General features: G+C 39.4%; 1 protein-coding gene across 4 annotated transcripts in view; it reads right to left on the bottom strand.

The window, feature by feature from the left end:
- Positions 1 to 17,596, bottom strand: part of NBAS (NBAS subunit of NRZ tethering complex) — a 374,358-nt gene that overhangs the window by 16,686 nt on the left and 340,076 nt on the right. For all 4 annotated transcript variants that reach the window (XM_037894042.2, XM_043542251.1, XM_043542252.1 and 1 more), the window contains 2 exons: positions 16,716 to 16,855; positions 7,047 to 7,191 (listed from right to left, as the gene is read on the bottom strand). In XM_037894042.2, coding sequence (XP_037749970.1) covers positions 7,047 to 7,191; positions 16,716 to 16,855 — 285 coding nt within the window. The remainder of the gene's footprint in view (positions 1 to 7,046; positions 7,192 to 16,715; positions 16,856 to 17,596) is intronic.

Genomic DNA, 17,596 nt, shown 5'->3' with positions numbered 1-17,596 from the left:
CACACAAAATTTTATGAAAAACCTTGTGTGAAATGCAAAATGGAAATAAAACCTTTAAAACAAATGAATTTCCCAGTGGAAAGAAGCCTGTCTGGAAACTTGAAAGCACAAATTAAAAAAGGGTGTAGTACAGGGTTGTAAGTAGAATCTTTGAGAAACAAGGCAAGCACTGAATACTTATTACAACCCTCACAGAGTTTTACTGAAAGAAGTATGGAGCAATCACTGCTCTCTGTGGGACTAATACTTTTGCTGTGGTCACTGAAACACTGCAAACTGCAAGATGTAAGGTTTCAGAGTAGCAGCCGTGTTAGTCTGTATCCGCAAAAAGGAGTACTTGTGGCACCTTAGAGACTAACAAATTTATTAGAGCATAAGCTTTCGTGGGCTACAGCCCACTTCATCGGATGCATAGAATGGAACATATAGTAAGATATATATACACACACATGCACATACAGATAAGTTGGACGTTACCATACAAACCAGTAGGAAAACACTTCAACCTCTCTGGCCACTCAATAAAAGATTTAAGGGTGGCAATTTTGCAACCAAAAGCTTCAAAAACAGACTCCAATGAGAAACTGCTGAGCTTGAATTAATATGCAAACTAGATACCATTAACTTGGGTTTGAATAGAGACTGGGAGTGGCTGGGTCATTACACATATTGAATCTATTTTCTTAAGTATCCTCACACCTTCTTATGAACTGTCTACATGGGACATCCTGATTATCACTACAAAAGTTTTTTTCTCCTGCTGATAATAGCTCATCTTAACTGATTAGCCTCTCACAGTTTCTATGGTAACTTCCAACTTATCTGTATGTGTGTATATATATATATATATATGTATATATATCTATATCTTACTATATGTTGCATTCTATGCATTCGATGAAGTGGGCTGTAACCCACGAAAGCTTATGCTCTAATAAATTGGTTAGTCTCTAAGGTGCCATAAGTACTCCTGTTCTTTTTATAAGATGTAAGGTAACACATCTGTGACATTTCTGTAACTCAGTTATATAGTCATAAAGGTGGAATAAAATAAAGAAGGAATATAACAGCTCCTTATATCAGAGTCCAGCATTGTAAAGCTATCCCAAAAATCTTGTCAAATGTCTGTTACTGAGCTCTGATGCAGTATATTAGTTTCTCCATTTTAATATGAGTTTCCATATTTTATTATCCTGCATGAACTATCTGGCATTACAATTTTGGTATAGTGTGTCCTCATACTGAGGCTGGCAACAGAAAGTGATGCTTAAAAAAATAAAACACCGAGTAGGATTACTTCCAAACCCTTATCTAGGTCTACTGTGGTTAGTAACAATGTGAACATTTATTAGTCTTTATCTTATACATGTATCTTATATATTCATCTACTATGGTGTATAAATGAATTACTGACCCATTTTAAAAAGGGATTACTTTACCTCAAAAACCAAATGATAACTTTCCCTTTATGAACAACAAACTAACTTGTCCAGAGTGACCAGGTTCAAAGATATAGTTTACTCGGATCCCTCCCTGCTATACTTTGTTTCTAGTGAGAACAATGAGGGAAATCACACAACAACAGTACTCCATCTGGTTAGTCTGTGCATTATATAACATAGATATTATTACAATATCATTTTAGACATCCACAGACATGCTCTATGCTTCAGAAAAACACTTAAAGACACTGCAACTGCCCCAAAGAGCTTACAATCTAAAAAGGGAACTCAAATGTTTAATTTTTAACATTTAAGTTCAAATTTGATTAATCTGGTGCCCAAAAGGTGCTGCTAAATGTAGTCACACCCTTGGGGTAGTTATATCTCCTCTAACTTAAAAAAAAATGGAAAATGATAAATTGGTGTATTATGGACATATTACATACATGAGATTGCTGTTACGGATTGAGATCTTAAAGTACGGTATCTACTGACATCTTTTTTCCCAGCCAATTTGTTCAGGCACTCTTCAGTTACCCCCCTCAACTGCATTTCTGACAGCAAAATATTAATTTAATTGTGATGCATACCTCAGAATGCAACATAACTATAAAATTACACTGTGCTTGGTAAAGTTCATGGTAGTTACAAAAAAATCTTGCAAACTTCCACTGTTCAGAGCTGGACTAAATGACACAGTAGTAAAAACGTCTTTGTCTTGTCTACACAAGCACATCACCAGCAAAGCTCAATCAGGAAAGAGTTTACACACAAAAAACAGCAGACACAGGACTACTAGCAAAACATCTTCCAAATGCATTCACCAGTTGCCTGCATTGCAGTACAGCAGACAAAAATTGAGAACCTGGTACACTTTGCTATCAACTAAACTTCTCCTTAGGATATCAAGTAACACATTTTTGTTTATTATTGCAGCTAAGCAGAGGTTGGTGAGCCTAAGGAGAAAACAAAAGGTTTGAAACACACTGAGGAGATTTTCGTCTTTTGTTGCCAAAGAATAGACAGAAGTGTGTCATAAGTGTTTATCAACTTAAGCAATGGCTAAGTCTGCAGTTGACAGGCTTTGCTTTCATTGAGAACTAACAATACAGGAACAGGTGAAGAGCAGTATTGAAAAGACTATAAAGGGTGAGGCAAAATTAAAAATATTACACCCATTAAGCCTTTGATATTTTGATTTTCTCCTTCATTTCTGCCAAACAGCAACATACTAAGGAGATTACAGAATGCAAACTTAGCAATTTATGATTCTACAAGTCCCTCTGTGCCTGGAAAGCACAATTTATCACCATGGATACCCCTTTATGTTAGGAAAAATAAATTTTGAGGGTTGTAGGATGCACAACCTGAGTGTAACAGCAAGTTTATAGTTCTGGTAACATTTGATATCTGAAAACCCATCAAAACCATAAGAGAAGAAGCAGTGCCATAGGGAACAGCATATAACTATAAAAAAGCTTTCAAAAGAACCCCCCCCCATCACATTTTTGTACCTTAAGGTGGTAGGAGGAGAGAAGGAAAGGCAGATGATTTAAGCACACTGTTAAACATAATTAGGTACAGTGAGCATTTCTAGGAAATAACTAGGAAAGCCAATGACTAGGAAAATGAAAAGGTGTTTTTAAAACACGGAACTGCTGAATTACAATTTGCTTTCTTATTGAAGTGATTTAAAATATTACAGAAAAAATGCAATTAGATTATGTCAATTTGCAAATGCAGTTAATGTAGGTATTGACATTAGTATTTTTGCAACAAATAAATTTCAGGTCAAACAGGTATTTTAGCCCTTCTACAAAAATGTTTATTATCAACTTGCATCCTTTGCAAAATTTTACATAGAATACCACATGGTGCTGAAAATAATTACATATAAGCCCCAATAATTCCTTGTAGTTAGTCTTTAATGTAAAGCCATATTTAGTACCTTAATCATTGGGAGTATTAATCTTGGTAATACAAATATACATATTCAACTAATTTTAAAATGGTACTATTTATGTATTTTAGACAGAAGTAATAATACACCCTTCTTAAAAATTAAGGTCCCAATTCAGCCAAGCACTGAAGCAAATGCTTAATGTTAAGCCCATGCTTATATCCCAGTGGGAATACTCAAGTGCTTTAAGTTAAGTACATGCTTCAGTGCCTGGCTGAATTGGGTTCTAAAGAAGCTTATCCTACATTATGGAATGGCTATATCTAACCTGGAACATTTTATGTTTAAAGACACATGTTGGAGTTTTTTTTAAACATAATTCAAGAACATCCACACACATTTTATGATATTTGTATAAGAAGATTGTTCTTGAACTACTGACTTTGCATTCTGAGGTTTAGCCAAGAGCAAACATTTACAGTTGAAATACAAAATGAAAACACAGTCACAACCTTAGCTGGATTTCTGAATGTAATGCTAGTGCCATATTTGATTAAAAACGTTAAGTTGCCATTACAAGGCCTTCTACGTCTAGTATATGCTTCCGGTACTAGTAGTTGTCATCAGTGAAAGGCAGGACTTTTTTTAACCCACTTAGCCAATTTGATCAATGCTGTACTGTATATGCACTGGTGCAGAAGGAAGGGAAAATTACTTTGTAAATTTTGCTACTGTGATTTCACATAGAATTCTCACACCTGGGTGTTCTTCATTCAGCATGAGCCATGCAAGAAAGTCTACTAGCTCTTAAGATCTTCACTCCTGGAGGCATAAGACTCAGAAGTGACAATCATACAAGATTAGGGTTGGAAGAGACCTCAGGAGGTCATCCAGTCCAATCCTCTAAGTAGGATGAACCCCAACTAAATCATCCCAGCCAAGGCTTTGTCAAGATGGGTCTTAAAAACCTCTCAGGATGGAGATTCACCACCTCCCTAGGTAACCCATTCCAGTGCTTCACCACCCTCCTAGTGAAATAGTTTTTCCTAATATCCAACCTAGACCTTCCCCATGCAACTTGAGACCATTTCTCCTTCTCCTAGTTCCCCGGATTCTCCTTATTCCCTTTTTTAAAGATGGACACTATATTTGCCTTTTTCCAATTGTCCAATACTGCCCCCCCCCCCTTTCGGATTGCCTCGAGTTTTCAACGATAATGGCCAATGGCTCTGCAATCACATCAGCCAACTCCCTTAGCACTCTCGGATGCATTAGATCTGGCCCCATAGACTTGGGCATGTCTAGCTTTCCTAAATAGTTCTTAACCTGTTCTTTCACCACTGAGTGCTGGTCACCTCCTCCCCATACTGTGCTGCCCATTGCAGCAGTCTGGGAGCTGATCTCGTCTGTGAAGTCAGAGGCAAAAAAGCATTGAGTACTTCAGCTTTTTCCATCATCTGTCATTAGGTTGCCTCCCCCATTCAATAAGGGTCCCACACTTTTCCTGACCACCACCTTGTTGCTAACAAACCTGTAGAAACCCTTCTTTTTACCCTTCACATCCCTTGCTAGCTGCAACTCCAATTGTGCTTTGGCCTTCCTGAGTACACCTCTGCATGCTCGAGCAATATTTTTATACTCCTCCCTTGTCATCTGTCCAAGTTTCCATTTCTTGAAAGCTTCCTTTTTGTGTTTAAGCTCACCGAAGATTTCACTGTTAAGCCAAGCTGGTCACCTACCATATTTGCTATTCCTTCTGTACATCAGGATAGTTTGTTCCTGCACCCTCAATAAGGCTTCTTTAAAATACAGCCAGGACTCCTTTCCCTCTCATATAAGCCTCCCAGGGGATCCTGCCCATCCATTCCCTGAGGGAGTCAAAGTCTGCTTTTCTGAAATCCAGGGTCTGTATTCTGCTGCTCTCCTTTCTTCCTTTTGTCAGGATCCTGAACTCGACCATCTCATGGTCACTGCTGCCCAGGTTGCCACCTACTTCTACTTCCCTACCAATTCTTCCTTGTTTGTGAGCAGCAGGTCAAGAGGAGCATGGCTCCTAGTTGGTTCCTCCAGCAATCCTGCAATTATGGTGTCTTTAGAGAAAGATTTCTTCCTGACCTCAGTGAACATCCCGGTCATCAGTGAACATCCTGACGTTTAAATGCCTTTTCAATTATTGTCTTTAGACTTCAGAACCACAAACGTTACTGGTGGTCAGAAAGTTAGCCAATCTTTTTTTAAAAAAAGCAGCTGATCTATGCTTCTCTCCCCACTCAAAGTATTTAATAGGCTCCAATGATAGATTCTGCAAAATGCAAGTTTTGATCAAATAGTTTTAGCAATGGTTCTTAAATTACCCTACATTACTTTTTCCACAGTAAAGGTTTGTATACACAAAAGTTGTACTGCTTTAACTGCTATGCACAAAAGTTATGTTGTTTTTAACTATGCTGATACAGTTAAAGCAGTACAGCCTCCTAGTGTGTCATATCAGTATAAACGCACTTTATTTCCGTATGGAGAGGAAAATAAGCTACACTAATATAAAGACACCTTTATACAAGGTATAACATGCACATACTAAGGGTTGTACTGATATAATTATATTGGTAAAAAATTGCACCTCTAACTGAAACAGTCATACCAGTATAAAAACTGTGCACAGACCAGGCCTTACTGATGCTGAATTCAACAGTAACTTTATTAACTAAAAAGAGATGATCGATGTTTGACCTTGGTGTAACCCTCCTATCAGGAGGAGATCTGCTGTGGTAGAACCCTGATTTTCTATTACATTTGTGTTCATAAGTCACTTAGACGTTTTAGAAAATTCCACCCTAGAACCTTAACTTTGGTTTGGCCACCCTTAATCAGATTGAATAGTACCTTCCTGCAGGAGTAATCCCACTGGTTTTGATCAGAACTACTTGTGATACAAAGTATTACTCATGATGACCATCGGGCCCTTTGTAGATCTATCCCATGCACTGTAATTAAAAATTAAATTTGGCTCTCTCCACAAAATATATTTGGCACTCTGCTTTACTGCCTTCTTTTGGCAGCAAGTCCCAGAAGTGGGTTTTAAGCTGCATAAATACAAGTGTCCCATTTGTTTTACAATGTATTGCCCTTCAAATTCTACAAGAGACTTCTTGGTTTTGTATTAAAGTGAAAAGAAGCTTCCGATCCGTTTCCATTACACTGCACATAATTTTCGTGTTGGCTATTTTCAGGAACGAAGACTGTGTTTATGTGAATCTCACTGTAAAGGATGAATCAGGATAATAAAAGAAGATGTCTGGGAATAATTCCAGAGAAGTGTGAAGATTTTTAATCATTTTTTTAAACCTGGTATGGTTAGGCTATGATGCATCAGTATGAGGTGCTGTGGCACTTTGGGACATAAGAGAGGCTTGTATGGAAGAGAGTACACATAATTAATTTAGGAAGAGGGAATACTAGAGTACTTGTAAAGAAGAATTGCTTGTAAAATAAAAGCTAATTAAAGCCCAAATATTTCACAACTTCCTCACAGACAACTTTCTATGTTTAAGAAGTGGCAAGTTACTGGTGTTTATCTTTAATAGTTTTTGCCAAATAGTACTCAAGTGCAGCCAGTGAAGCTATATAAGGAGCTTTAACAGTGATACTGCATCCACTGTACAAGGTGCAGGTATATCTGCAAGGTACTTGAAGTTACAACTCACCTCTACGGGGAGCATGTGCTTAGTCTCATACAAAGAACGACAGATCTTCAAAATTTCATTTCCCGTATTCTCTTTTTGCTCAGTTGGGCATCTCGATAGCATGACTGTCCCTAGTTTCACCCATGGATTATTACTTGTGTATGCGCTAAAAAAACAAACAAACAAGAAAACAAAATTCAGAAAACTATTTTAAAAAATTGCAAATAAAAGCATGGTATAATAGTATGAAAAAGTGAAAAGATCTGGGGCCAAGTAGGGATGTGATTCTAAAACTGCTCCATGTAACTTAGAGCAGCCTTTGGACTACTCTAAATTGCAACTGTTATGGTCCCTAAGGGACTGTGTTGCAGCTGTGAATTAGCATAATGGAGCTCTCTCTCCCAAACCCAACATGGAGAATGTTTGGCACAGGAGTGGGCACTGCTGGCTTTACACCAGCTGAAAATTTCCTTTCATTGGAAGTGGGATTCTTAATTTGGTAGTTTCAGCAAGATTCTGACCTCTTAGTCCCTCTCAGTGATCAGATAATCCAGCTCCTGGTTTCTCAATGAAAAACCTTTACCTCAAAATCACTGACAAAAATCAACACCCAGATCCAAATATGTAAATATAGGAGGAATAGTTACATAGTTAAAAACAAACACGCACCCTTTCTGCTTGCAAACCCCATTAATAGTACATGTAAATTGGGTAAAGAGGTGAACCATGTACATATGCAACTGGCTATTAATAAATAAATAAATAAATACCCACCACCTAGCTCTCATAGATTGTGAAGTGCTTTCAGATCTACTGCTGAAAGCCAATCAGATACACCTGTTACACATTTAAAATTCGTCCCCAAATACCCTTTTTTTCTGCACAGAATTATGAACAATGGTTATTGTTCCAAAGTCAACATGTGCCATGAGATATATCTACCAGAGCTATTACCTATTCTCAGTCTAAAGCAAAAACATGGATAAAGATACCACTGTGTGGGAAGTGTTGAAAAATGCTGACTTTTTAAATGGCAGCTACCGACATGAAGTACTAATGAATGACAATGCAATTAAGGAGGAGATTAGAAAAAAGCTCACATTCACTTTAGATTGTTAATGTTGTGTAACTGTGGTTTTTCATAACAGGAATAGCAAAATATCACAATTTATGACAATTGGGTCAATGTCTCAGTCAGATTATGCCAAAGATTTCAAGCTCTAATCCATCTATTTTTAGGCACCTCTATAAATGACCTAAGTTTTGGAGATGTTAAGTACCACACCGAGGTCAATGGGAACTCCAAGCACTCAGCACTTCTGAGGAGCAAAAATTACATTTAGATTGTAAACTCTTTGAAGGAAACATCTGTGCCTGTAAAGTATCTAGCACACATTGGTCCCATAAAAATTATGATAAGAGTCTCCCCCCAAAGATACAGTGCACACTCATTTGGTGAGATCCTCACCCCCTCTCTGTTGGGAAAAGGAATGGAGGAGTGTAAAGGGGCTCTAAAACCAGTTCTGCATGGGGGGAGGATTCCTTTGATCTAGGAACTGAGGAAGGCAGCTGTAATGTTATCTTCCAAGGACCCCCGTACTGGCCTTGCCTTAGAAGGTGTGCTGGGGGTGGGAAGAGTGTGTTGGGAACAGAGCAGCAGCATGTAGTACTACAGAGATTCTGGGAAGTGCTGCAACTCGCATGCAGCTGGGGACAGGCTGTCATAACTTAGACAGACCACCAGGGGGGCACAAAGGTGGCTTAAAACCACCACAGGCCCCTCTGCCCCTAGACCAGGGGTGGGCAAATTTTTTGGGCCGAAGGCCACATCTGGATGGGGAAATTGTATGCAGGGCTAGGGCAGGGGTGTGGGAGGGAGTGCAGTGTGCAGGAATGGGGTCAGGGCAAGGGTTTGGGGCAGAGGAGGGGTGTGGGGTGTATGAGGGGGCTCAGGGAAGGGGGTTGGGGTGCAGGAGGTGGTTCAGGGCAGGGGTGCGGACTGTGGGAGGGAGCTCAAGGCAGGAGGTTGGGGTGCAGGAAGGGTGCATGGTGCAACGGGGGCTCAGGGTAGGGAGCTGGGGTGCAGGAAGGGTGTGAGGTGCAAGCAGGGGGCTTGGGGCAGGGAGTTGGGAGGCAGGCTGCAGGAGGGGTTCGTGCTCCAGCCCAGCGCCGCTTACCTAAAGTGGCTCTGGGGTGGTAGCGGGGCCCACCAGGGCCAGGGCAGGCTCCCTCCATGCCTGCCCTGGCCCCATGCTGTGCCGCTCTGGGAAGTGGCCGGAACCAGATCCCTGCGTGGCCCCTGAGGGACGGGGGTGCACAGGGCTCCACACGCTGCCCTTGCTACGCCTCAAGGTACCTCCCCGAAAGCTCCCATTGGCCACGGTTCCCCGTTCCCAGCCAATGGGAGCTGTGGGGGGTGGTGCCTGGAGACAAGAGCAACGCCCAGGGACGTGGTGCCAGCTGCTTCTGAGAGATGGGGCAATCCCATGGGCCAGATCCAAAGTCCTGAGGGGCCGGATCCAGCCTATGGACCGTAGTTTGCCCACCCCTGTCCTAGACTGTAAGTTCTGTGCTACACCTCTTCAAAGCACAGAGCAATATCTCAGCCTTGATCTTGAAGAATCAACATTTGCCAACAGATATATTTGCCACAGTCAAGAGACAGACTTACCTGTGATGGAGAAAAATATGACCTCCTCATATTAGCAGTGGAAAGCAGGAAAAGGGTTTATATGTCTTTGAACCTATCTTCCAATTACACAGGAAGTTTTCAAAACTAATTCAAATTAAAATGGAAAACCACAGTATGATCGACTGATACCCACTGGAATTGGATTCATTATAAATCAAGTCACTCATAAGGTACCTACTGGCATACATGCTGTTTAAAACAGCAACTGGAAGGTACCTTGGAAACCTTGCGTTGTTAATGTTGCTATTGGGTGGCAATTGGTAAAAAATACAATCATGGATCATAAGTAGTAATTGTACAGCTCCAATTACTACGAAAAGAACTAAACAGCTCATATCAAAAGAATCAGGCAGAAACACAGCCCAAGCAATAGACTCACAATGTCTAGTGAAAGATGAGAAATACTGGCTTCAGGTGAAGAGGCTATTCTATCCTGATCTGTGTAATAGATAGAGAGATACTAGTAGTAGTTACATTTGAGTGAGAAATGACTAAAAGCCATTATCTTTTATTTCTTTTATTTCTATTTATTATTTCTTGACAACTTAATTAAAGTATTTTAATCAGTCATAGTCAATGAGCACTCACTGCTGCAAGCCTTGCTGCTATCAGTACAGTCCCTCCCTTTCTCTTCTTCCAACCTCCTGGGTCAAACCTACGCATAGTAGTTAATATAGAAAACCATGATGCCAGAATGTGTAGTGCAGCTGCTGCATAACCCACAAGAGAGACAGAGGAAGAATGCTGCAGCTCCATCATTGTCACTGGCTAAATTAATAGCTTATGCTGTGATTCCAGGATCGGACTCCTGAGTCATCTCAGGACCCATATGTAAATCTGGGTAGAGATCATCCTCAAATTGAGGGATTGGCGACAACAAGCTTCTGCTGCCGGATCTGTCCCCTGCTTATGATTCTTTCTGTCTCGAATGTTTTTTTTTTTTTAAACTTTATAGGTGCTGTCTCCTAAGTAAATGAAGAAAAACTCTATCTTGTTTCCTTCCCCTAATGGAAAAAAAAAGTCACCCTTCAATGTGTGGAAGAATTTAAAACAAGAAATGAACAGAAACCAGAACTAGGACCCTAAATTTTCCCATGTCTTTGTAAAGGCTTGCTGCTAAGATACATGTCTAGGTCTGTGCTAAACTCTTCCCAATATTATAGAACTCATTAGGTTACAGATGTAATAGCCATATAAGGACATAAAGACCCATTGTTCTCTCTAGCATATTCTCAAGTATTTTGTCCAGTTTTGTATTAAAAGCCGGTTGGGAGTTGGAGGATCACAAAGGCATTATTCGGTTAGTAAGAATTTGACATTACCAAGCAGAATTTATCATTTGACTTTCATCTTCCCTTTGTTGCATGATCTATAAGTATAATCAGTTTCAAATTCAAAAAGGGAAAAATATTTGTGTGTTTCCTATTTTTTTTTAACCTGAAAGACGTTAACATTTCATTGCTTTGGCCATGAATGTGACACTTGTTTACACAGCATCATCAGTTTTCTCTATGATGACTGTGTTAATCAGATATACTTTCCCAGGTGTTTGATTGTCAAGTGATGGATTGTGATTGGGGATGGATGATCCACCTTGTTAAAAAATAAAACAAATGGAACAAACTGATAAACGATACAGCAATAATTGATCAGGACCAGATGGTATTCACCCAAGAGTTTTGAAGGAACTCAAATGTGAAATTGCAGGACTACTAACTGTCGTCTGTAACCTATCATTTAAATCACCTTCTGTACAAATGACTGGAGGATAGCTAATGTGATGCAAATTTTTAAAAAGGGCTCCAGAGGTGACCCTGGCAATTACAGGCTGCTAAGCCTGACTTCATTACTAGGCAAACTGGTTGAAACTATAGTAAAGAACAAAATTGTTAGATACATAGATTAACATAATTTGTTGGGGAATAGTCAACATGGTTTTTGTAAAGGGAAATCATGCTTCACCAATCTACTAGAATTCTTTGAGGGGGTCAATAAGCATGTGGACAAGGGGGGATACAGTGTATTTAGATTTTCAGAAAGCCTTTGACAAGGTCCCTCACCAAAGGCTCTTAAGCAAAGTAAGCAGTCATGGAATAAGAGGGAAGGTTCTCTCATGGATTGGTAATTGGTTAAAAGATAGGAAACAAAGGGTAGGAATAAATGGTCAGTTTTCAGAATGGAGAGAGGTAAATACTGGTGTCCCCCAGGGGTGTGTATAGGGCCCAGTCCTACTCAAGATATTCATAAATGATCTGGAAAAAGGGGTAAACAGTGAGGTGGCAAGATTTGCAGATGATACAAAACTATTCAAGATAGTTAAGTCCCAAGCAGACTGCGAAGAGCTACAAAATGATCTCTCAAAACTGGTGACTGGGCAACAAAATGGCAGATTAAATTCAGTTTTGACAAATGCAAAGTAATGCACATTGGAGAACATAATCCCGACTATACATATAAAACGATGGCGTGTAAATTAGTTGTTACCACTCAAAAAAGAGATCTTGGAGTCATTGTGGATAGTTCTCTGAAAACACCCACTCAATGTGCAGCGGCAATCAAAAAAGCTAACAGAATGTTGAGAATCATTAAGAAAGGGATAGATAATAAGACAGAAAATATCATATTGCCTCTATATAAATCCATCGTTCGCCCACATCTTGAATACTGCGTGCAGATGTGGTTGCCTCATCTCAAAAAAATATATTGGACTTGGAAAAGGTTCAAAGAAGGGCAACAAAAATGATTAGGAGTATGGAACGGCTGCTATATGAGGAGAGATTAATAAGATTGGGACTTTTGAGCTAGGAAAAAAGATGACTAAGGAAGGATATGATAGAGGTCTATAAAATCATGACTGTTGTGGAGAAGGTAAATAAAGTAGTGTTAAATACTCCTTCTCATAACACAAGAACTAGGGGCCACCAAATGAAATTAATAGGCAGCAGGTTTAAAACAAACAAAAGGAAGTTTTTTTTCACACAACGCACAGTCAACCTGTGAAACTCCTTGCCAGAGGTTGTTGTGAAGGCCACGACTATAACAGGGTTCAAGAAAAAATTAGATAAATTCATGGAGGATAGGTCCATCAATGACTATTAGCCAGGATGGGCAGGGATGGTGTCCCTAGCCGCTGTTTGCCAGAAGCTGGGAATGGGCGACGGGATGGATCACTTGACGATTATCTGTTCTGTTCATTCCCTCTGGGGCACCTGGCATTGGCCACTGTCGGAAGATAGGATACTGGGCTAGATGGAACTTTGGTCTGACCCACTATGGCCGTTCTTATGTTCTTAATGGGAAGAGCTTTAATTCAGGATAGTTATTAATGTTAATAGTTAAGAACTGAAATTTAAAAAAATATAATCTATATTATTTAAATCTAATTTTAAATAAAATGTAATAAGAAAATGACAATTTGCTGATTGTAAAATGACGAAAACCAGGATTAGTTTGAGTTCATCCTTAAGTATCAAACATATTCATCCTGTGAAAAAAAATAAAGAGGGTAAGTTCTTTTCACATGTTTAATAGACTAATGGCAGAGATATAATAATTATGATTTGTTTTTAATTTTTAGGAGCCAAAAACTCTTTAAGGTAACAAGTCTAGCAATTTTTGTTCTTTTTCTTTAAAACAGGGGTGGCCAACCTGTGGCTCCGGAGCCACATGCGGCCCTTCAGAAGTTAATATGGGGTTCCTTATATAGGCACCGGCTCCTTGTATTGGCACCAACTCCGGGGCTGAAGTACAGGCGCCAACTTTCCAATGTGCCAGGGAGTGCTCACTGCTCAACCCCTGGCTCTGCCCCCACTCCACATCTTCCTGCCCCCTCCCCTGAGCCTGCCATGTCCTCATTCCTTCCCCTTCCCTCCCCCCAGAGCCTCCTGCATGCCACAAAACAGCTGATCAGGAGGTGTGGGGAGGGAGGAGGAGGTGCTGATCGGTGGGGCTGCTGGTGGGTGGGAGGTGCTGGGAGCAGGGTGGGGAGGTGGAGCTGATCGGGGGCTGCTGATGTATTACTGTGGCTCTTTGGCAATGTACATTCATAAATGCTGGCTCCTTCTCAAGCTCAGGTTGGCCACCCCTGCTTTAAAACAACTTGTTTCATAAAAGAAATAGTTATTTTTGACTTATATTTGACCATTTCTGGGAAATCATTTAAAAAAAATCTAATCATGGGATAAACTCTGAAGTTCATGACAGAAAATCTGGGATGCACAGGTGGGGTTTTAATTTACTGGTCAGCTAGCTAACGATCAATCAAATGTCACAAGTCTCCTGGTAACCAGCCTGCAGAAATTTTGGAAAGGTTGGTAACTATCTATCTTAGAAGATTGCACAGTGCTTGTTGGCAGCTATTTCTATGCTTGTAGGTGACTGTTGTAAAACTGCATACAGATGTATATTTCTGTTCATAGTGTGGAATTCACAGACCATTGATTTCTGTCTCCAGTGCAACTGCAATTTCTGCTTTTGCTCTCTCCTGTTACATTGCATCCCTAATAATATATAAAGTCAACGGAAACTCTTACTGAAGTCAATGGGAACTGCAGGAGTTTGGCACCTCCGAAAATCAGACTGTAGGACTTTGAATCAACTGGTATTCAAAAAAGACCTTGATGGGCGCTGAAGTAGGGCTTTAGAAAAAGTTCCCAATTTTTTATTACAAACCCTAGGCAGGCTCATTCCTACCATGAATACATAAGCTTCAATCATTCTGACATTTCCATTGATTCAAATTAAATGTGAGGCTGATAGTTAATTCAGCTCGCCCCTTTCCCCATTCCTTCACAATGCTGCTGATTTCTTTGTCAAAATACCAGCTATCAGTTGTTTTCAAGTCCTAACTTATTTAGACTTAAAAGATTTGTATAATTTATGCAGGTCTCTAACCTTCAGACCCTAACTGGGACTAAGACAAACCTCCAAACCACTGGGGTTTGATCGATCATTAGATGGGAAGAGAATACAATTTAACCTGTATTTTTTTTATCCTCCTCTTTTTCTGGGCCAATCTGCATTGTTAAAGAGAGAAATGAGTATAACAAACATGGAGCAAATTTAGATGCTGTACTGAATCAAGTTATGAACAGGTGAGAAATAAGATTGGAAGTTGGTCTTCAGGAATACAGGATAAAATGAACAGTCTCAATATGGAACCAGTCTCAATATGGCTGCTGAGCTAGCTGTGTTGCCACTGATCCTGAGATCAGCAGACCAAAGAGGTGCATAGGGAGTCCTTTCTCAAAATTGGCTTGAGGAATGTGTGTATTTCGGCAGGGTTTTTCTGTAAACCGCCAACCTCCAAAGTGATTTGTTTTTGGAAAGCCTTATAACAATGAACAATTATTTGGAGATGTCATTTTAGGAGATATAAATACAAACACCCTTCTGCTGGGGAAAGAAGAGCTTTAGAAGAGTCCCAATGTCTAAGTCTAATCCTCCTTCATAAAGAAAGAAAGAATAGCTAATAGTAACAATAACATCTGTTTCACTATAATGGACTGAAATTTCAATTGGATTGTCAACATTATAAAATAATATGAAAACGATGACAATAAAATCACTGTTTACTTGGCAGGTTTATTGTTCACCAAGGCTATAAACATAAAATTTGGTAGAACTCTACCCCTTGGGAAAAAAAAAAAATCATGTTGTGAAAGTCCATAACTTTAACCTTTGTTCCGAAGTTCCGGTGTTTTCTACATTGTATTTTGATCCATTTCGACTGCATTAAAGGTTTGTAAAACGAAAATATGTAGGGAAATGACAATGTGAATATAGGACAAGTCAGACAGCGAACACCCTATAACTTTTTAATGCCTGAGAAATGCTTTCTTTGTTCATGAAAAGGCAGTAAAGAATTAGTTCAGTTCTTCATCCACAAATCCCAAACACACTGATAAAGGCTTCAAGTTGAATAATCACTGCAGATTGGTCCCTCACATACCAGTATCTTAAATGCACACAAAAGTATTAGTTTTCAGGAAAATAAATTTTTAATTTTTCACACAAGCCTTTTTGGGAGTCTATTCCCTATATTCCAACAGAATGTGATCAATGGCACCTGGAACTCAAAGTTAAGTGGAAATTAGTAACCAGCCTTTCTCACCTAACTGCTGACAGATGAAAGATGGTACTCTGTGCTGGCTAGCCCATAAAAAGTTAATTTTATTGCTCTCCTTGAAGGATGGATAGAAGGATAGATGACTGCTGACAGCATAATGTAGAGACAAAGAGACTCTTTAAATCTTAGAAGCCATGATCAAAGTATTGAACAAATGGAATGTATAGAAGCACTACAGGTAGACAGGAAGACAAAAGACCAATACAAAAATATTGGCAAATTATGGCCTGCCATATAAATGGCTTCAGAATGTGCACAATGCTGCAAAAATAATCAGTGGCCCTAAAATGCATTCCTCCTTTCCCTGTAGTTTACTCTGGGATGGGACAACTTGGTACTAGGTGTAGAACAGAAACCTACCATTGCTTGGTCACGTACAAAAGTCTGGAATGTTCCCTCCACCCATGGCCCTTTCCTGGAATGTGTCTCTGCAGTCGTTGCCCAAAAGAGCAACTTCAGAAAGAGTTTTGAGGGAGCCAGAACTGAAGTGAAAATCTTCAGTCACACATTCCCCTTCTCTCTGCAGGTTTTCCACTGGGTGCTGATAGCTAGGCTTTGATTTGCCTAGCAAGTGTTTATAAAGTCTTTATTTGGACTAGGCAGTTTAAAATTTAATAAAAAACACGGAGATCAGCAAAATTAAATGTGTGGCTCCTTGAAAATGCTTTTCAGAAGAAACTTCTTTGTCCTACATATGCAATTGTATTCTGTGTGCCTTCCAAAAGGGCCTATTTAAGATGGTTATACTTCTTTATGTAACAGTTTGTTTGAATTCACTGACTGAAGGCTGCATGAAAGGTTCAGTAATTTCAAAATCAAAGTAGGAGAGAGCATACTGTTCTTCCTGATTTCTCTTTGAAGGAATACTTACATGCTTGCACTTTTCATAGGTGGCCAAGCTTGCAGGAGTAAAACCAAGTGCTGAAACTCAGACTGACTGTTACTAGAGTTCAGGAGCTCCTGGAAGAGAGAGTACCTTTTTTCTTCATTTTCAATATCAATTATCTCTACCTGCAAGAAAAATAAAGCCATATAAGAACAGGATCTAAACCAACTAACTCTGCCATACCTATGTAACACTGTGAAACATGGCAGAAACACAGCCCAAGCCGTTTTCTCTTAATCTTAATGCAATTATATGCATTTGAAACAAGGAAGCACATAGATGATGGGAAATTACTTAGAATAAGGTTCCTAAAATAACATGAAACCCACATAAGTAGATCAATGGATTAGTTCAAGTGATCCCTCCACCTCAAACTTTTCACATCATCACTTAAAAATTCTCTAGCCCTTTAAAAAAAAGTTCCTCTGATATTTTCCCAACATATATTACTCGGTAAAATTACTTTTATTTAAAAAAAATGACCCTTTCCCCCCATACACAAACACACAGAGTAAAAACTACCATTGTTCTACCTAAATTGGCAGCATCTAATCCTCATTCACTGGAGAAGGAAATTTGGATGCTGATTTTTAACTCATGTTTGCCACACAGAGCAGCTGTTGACTAGCACATATTTCTCCACATATTCCTATAAAGAAAAAAAAAATCCTCTCCATCACAGGCACACCATCCATCTTTACTCAGAAAACAAGGCTTATTCTACAATTTACTTTGGTTCCCCTGAGGCTTTCAATTGAGGACGGGTTCTATTAAATATAATTACTTTCTGAAGCTCTCCTGGTAAAAGTGCAAGGTAAAAAGGTCTGGCTATTAAATGAGAAGAAGCTTCTTTTTAAAAGTTTGGC

Source organism: Chelonia mydas, chromosome 3 (genome assembly GCF_015237465.2).
Source record: "Chelonia mydas isolate rCheMyd1 chromosome 3, rCheMyd1.pri.v2, whole genome shotgun sequence".
Lineage (NCBI taxonomy): Eukaryota > Metazoa > Chordata > Testudines > Cheloniidae > Chelonia > Chelonia mydas.
Note: the sequence above shows the minus strand (reverse complement) of the source record. Positions and strands in the feature narration are given on the sequence as shown.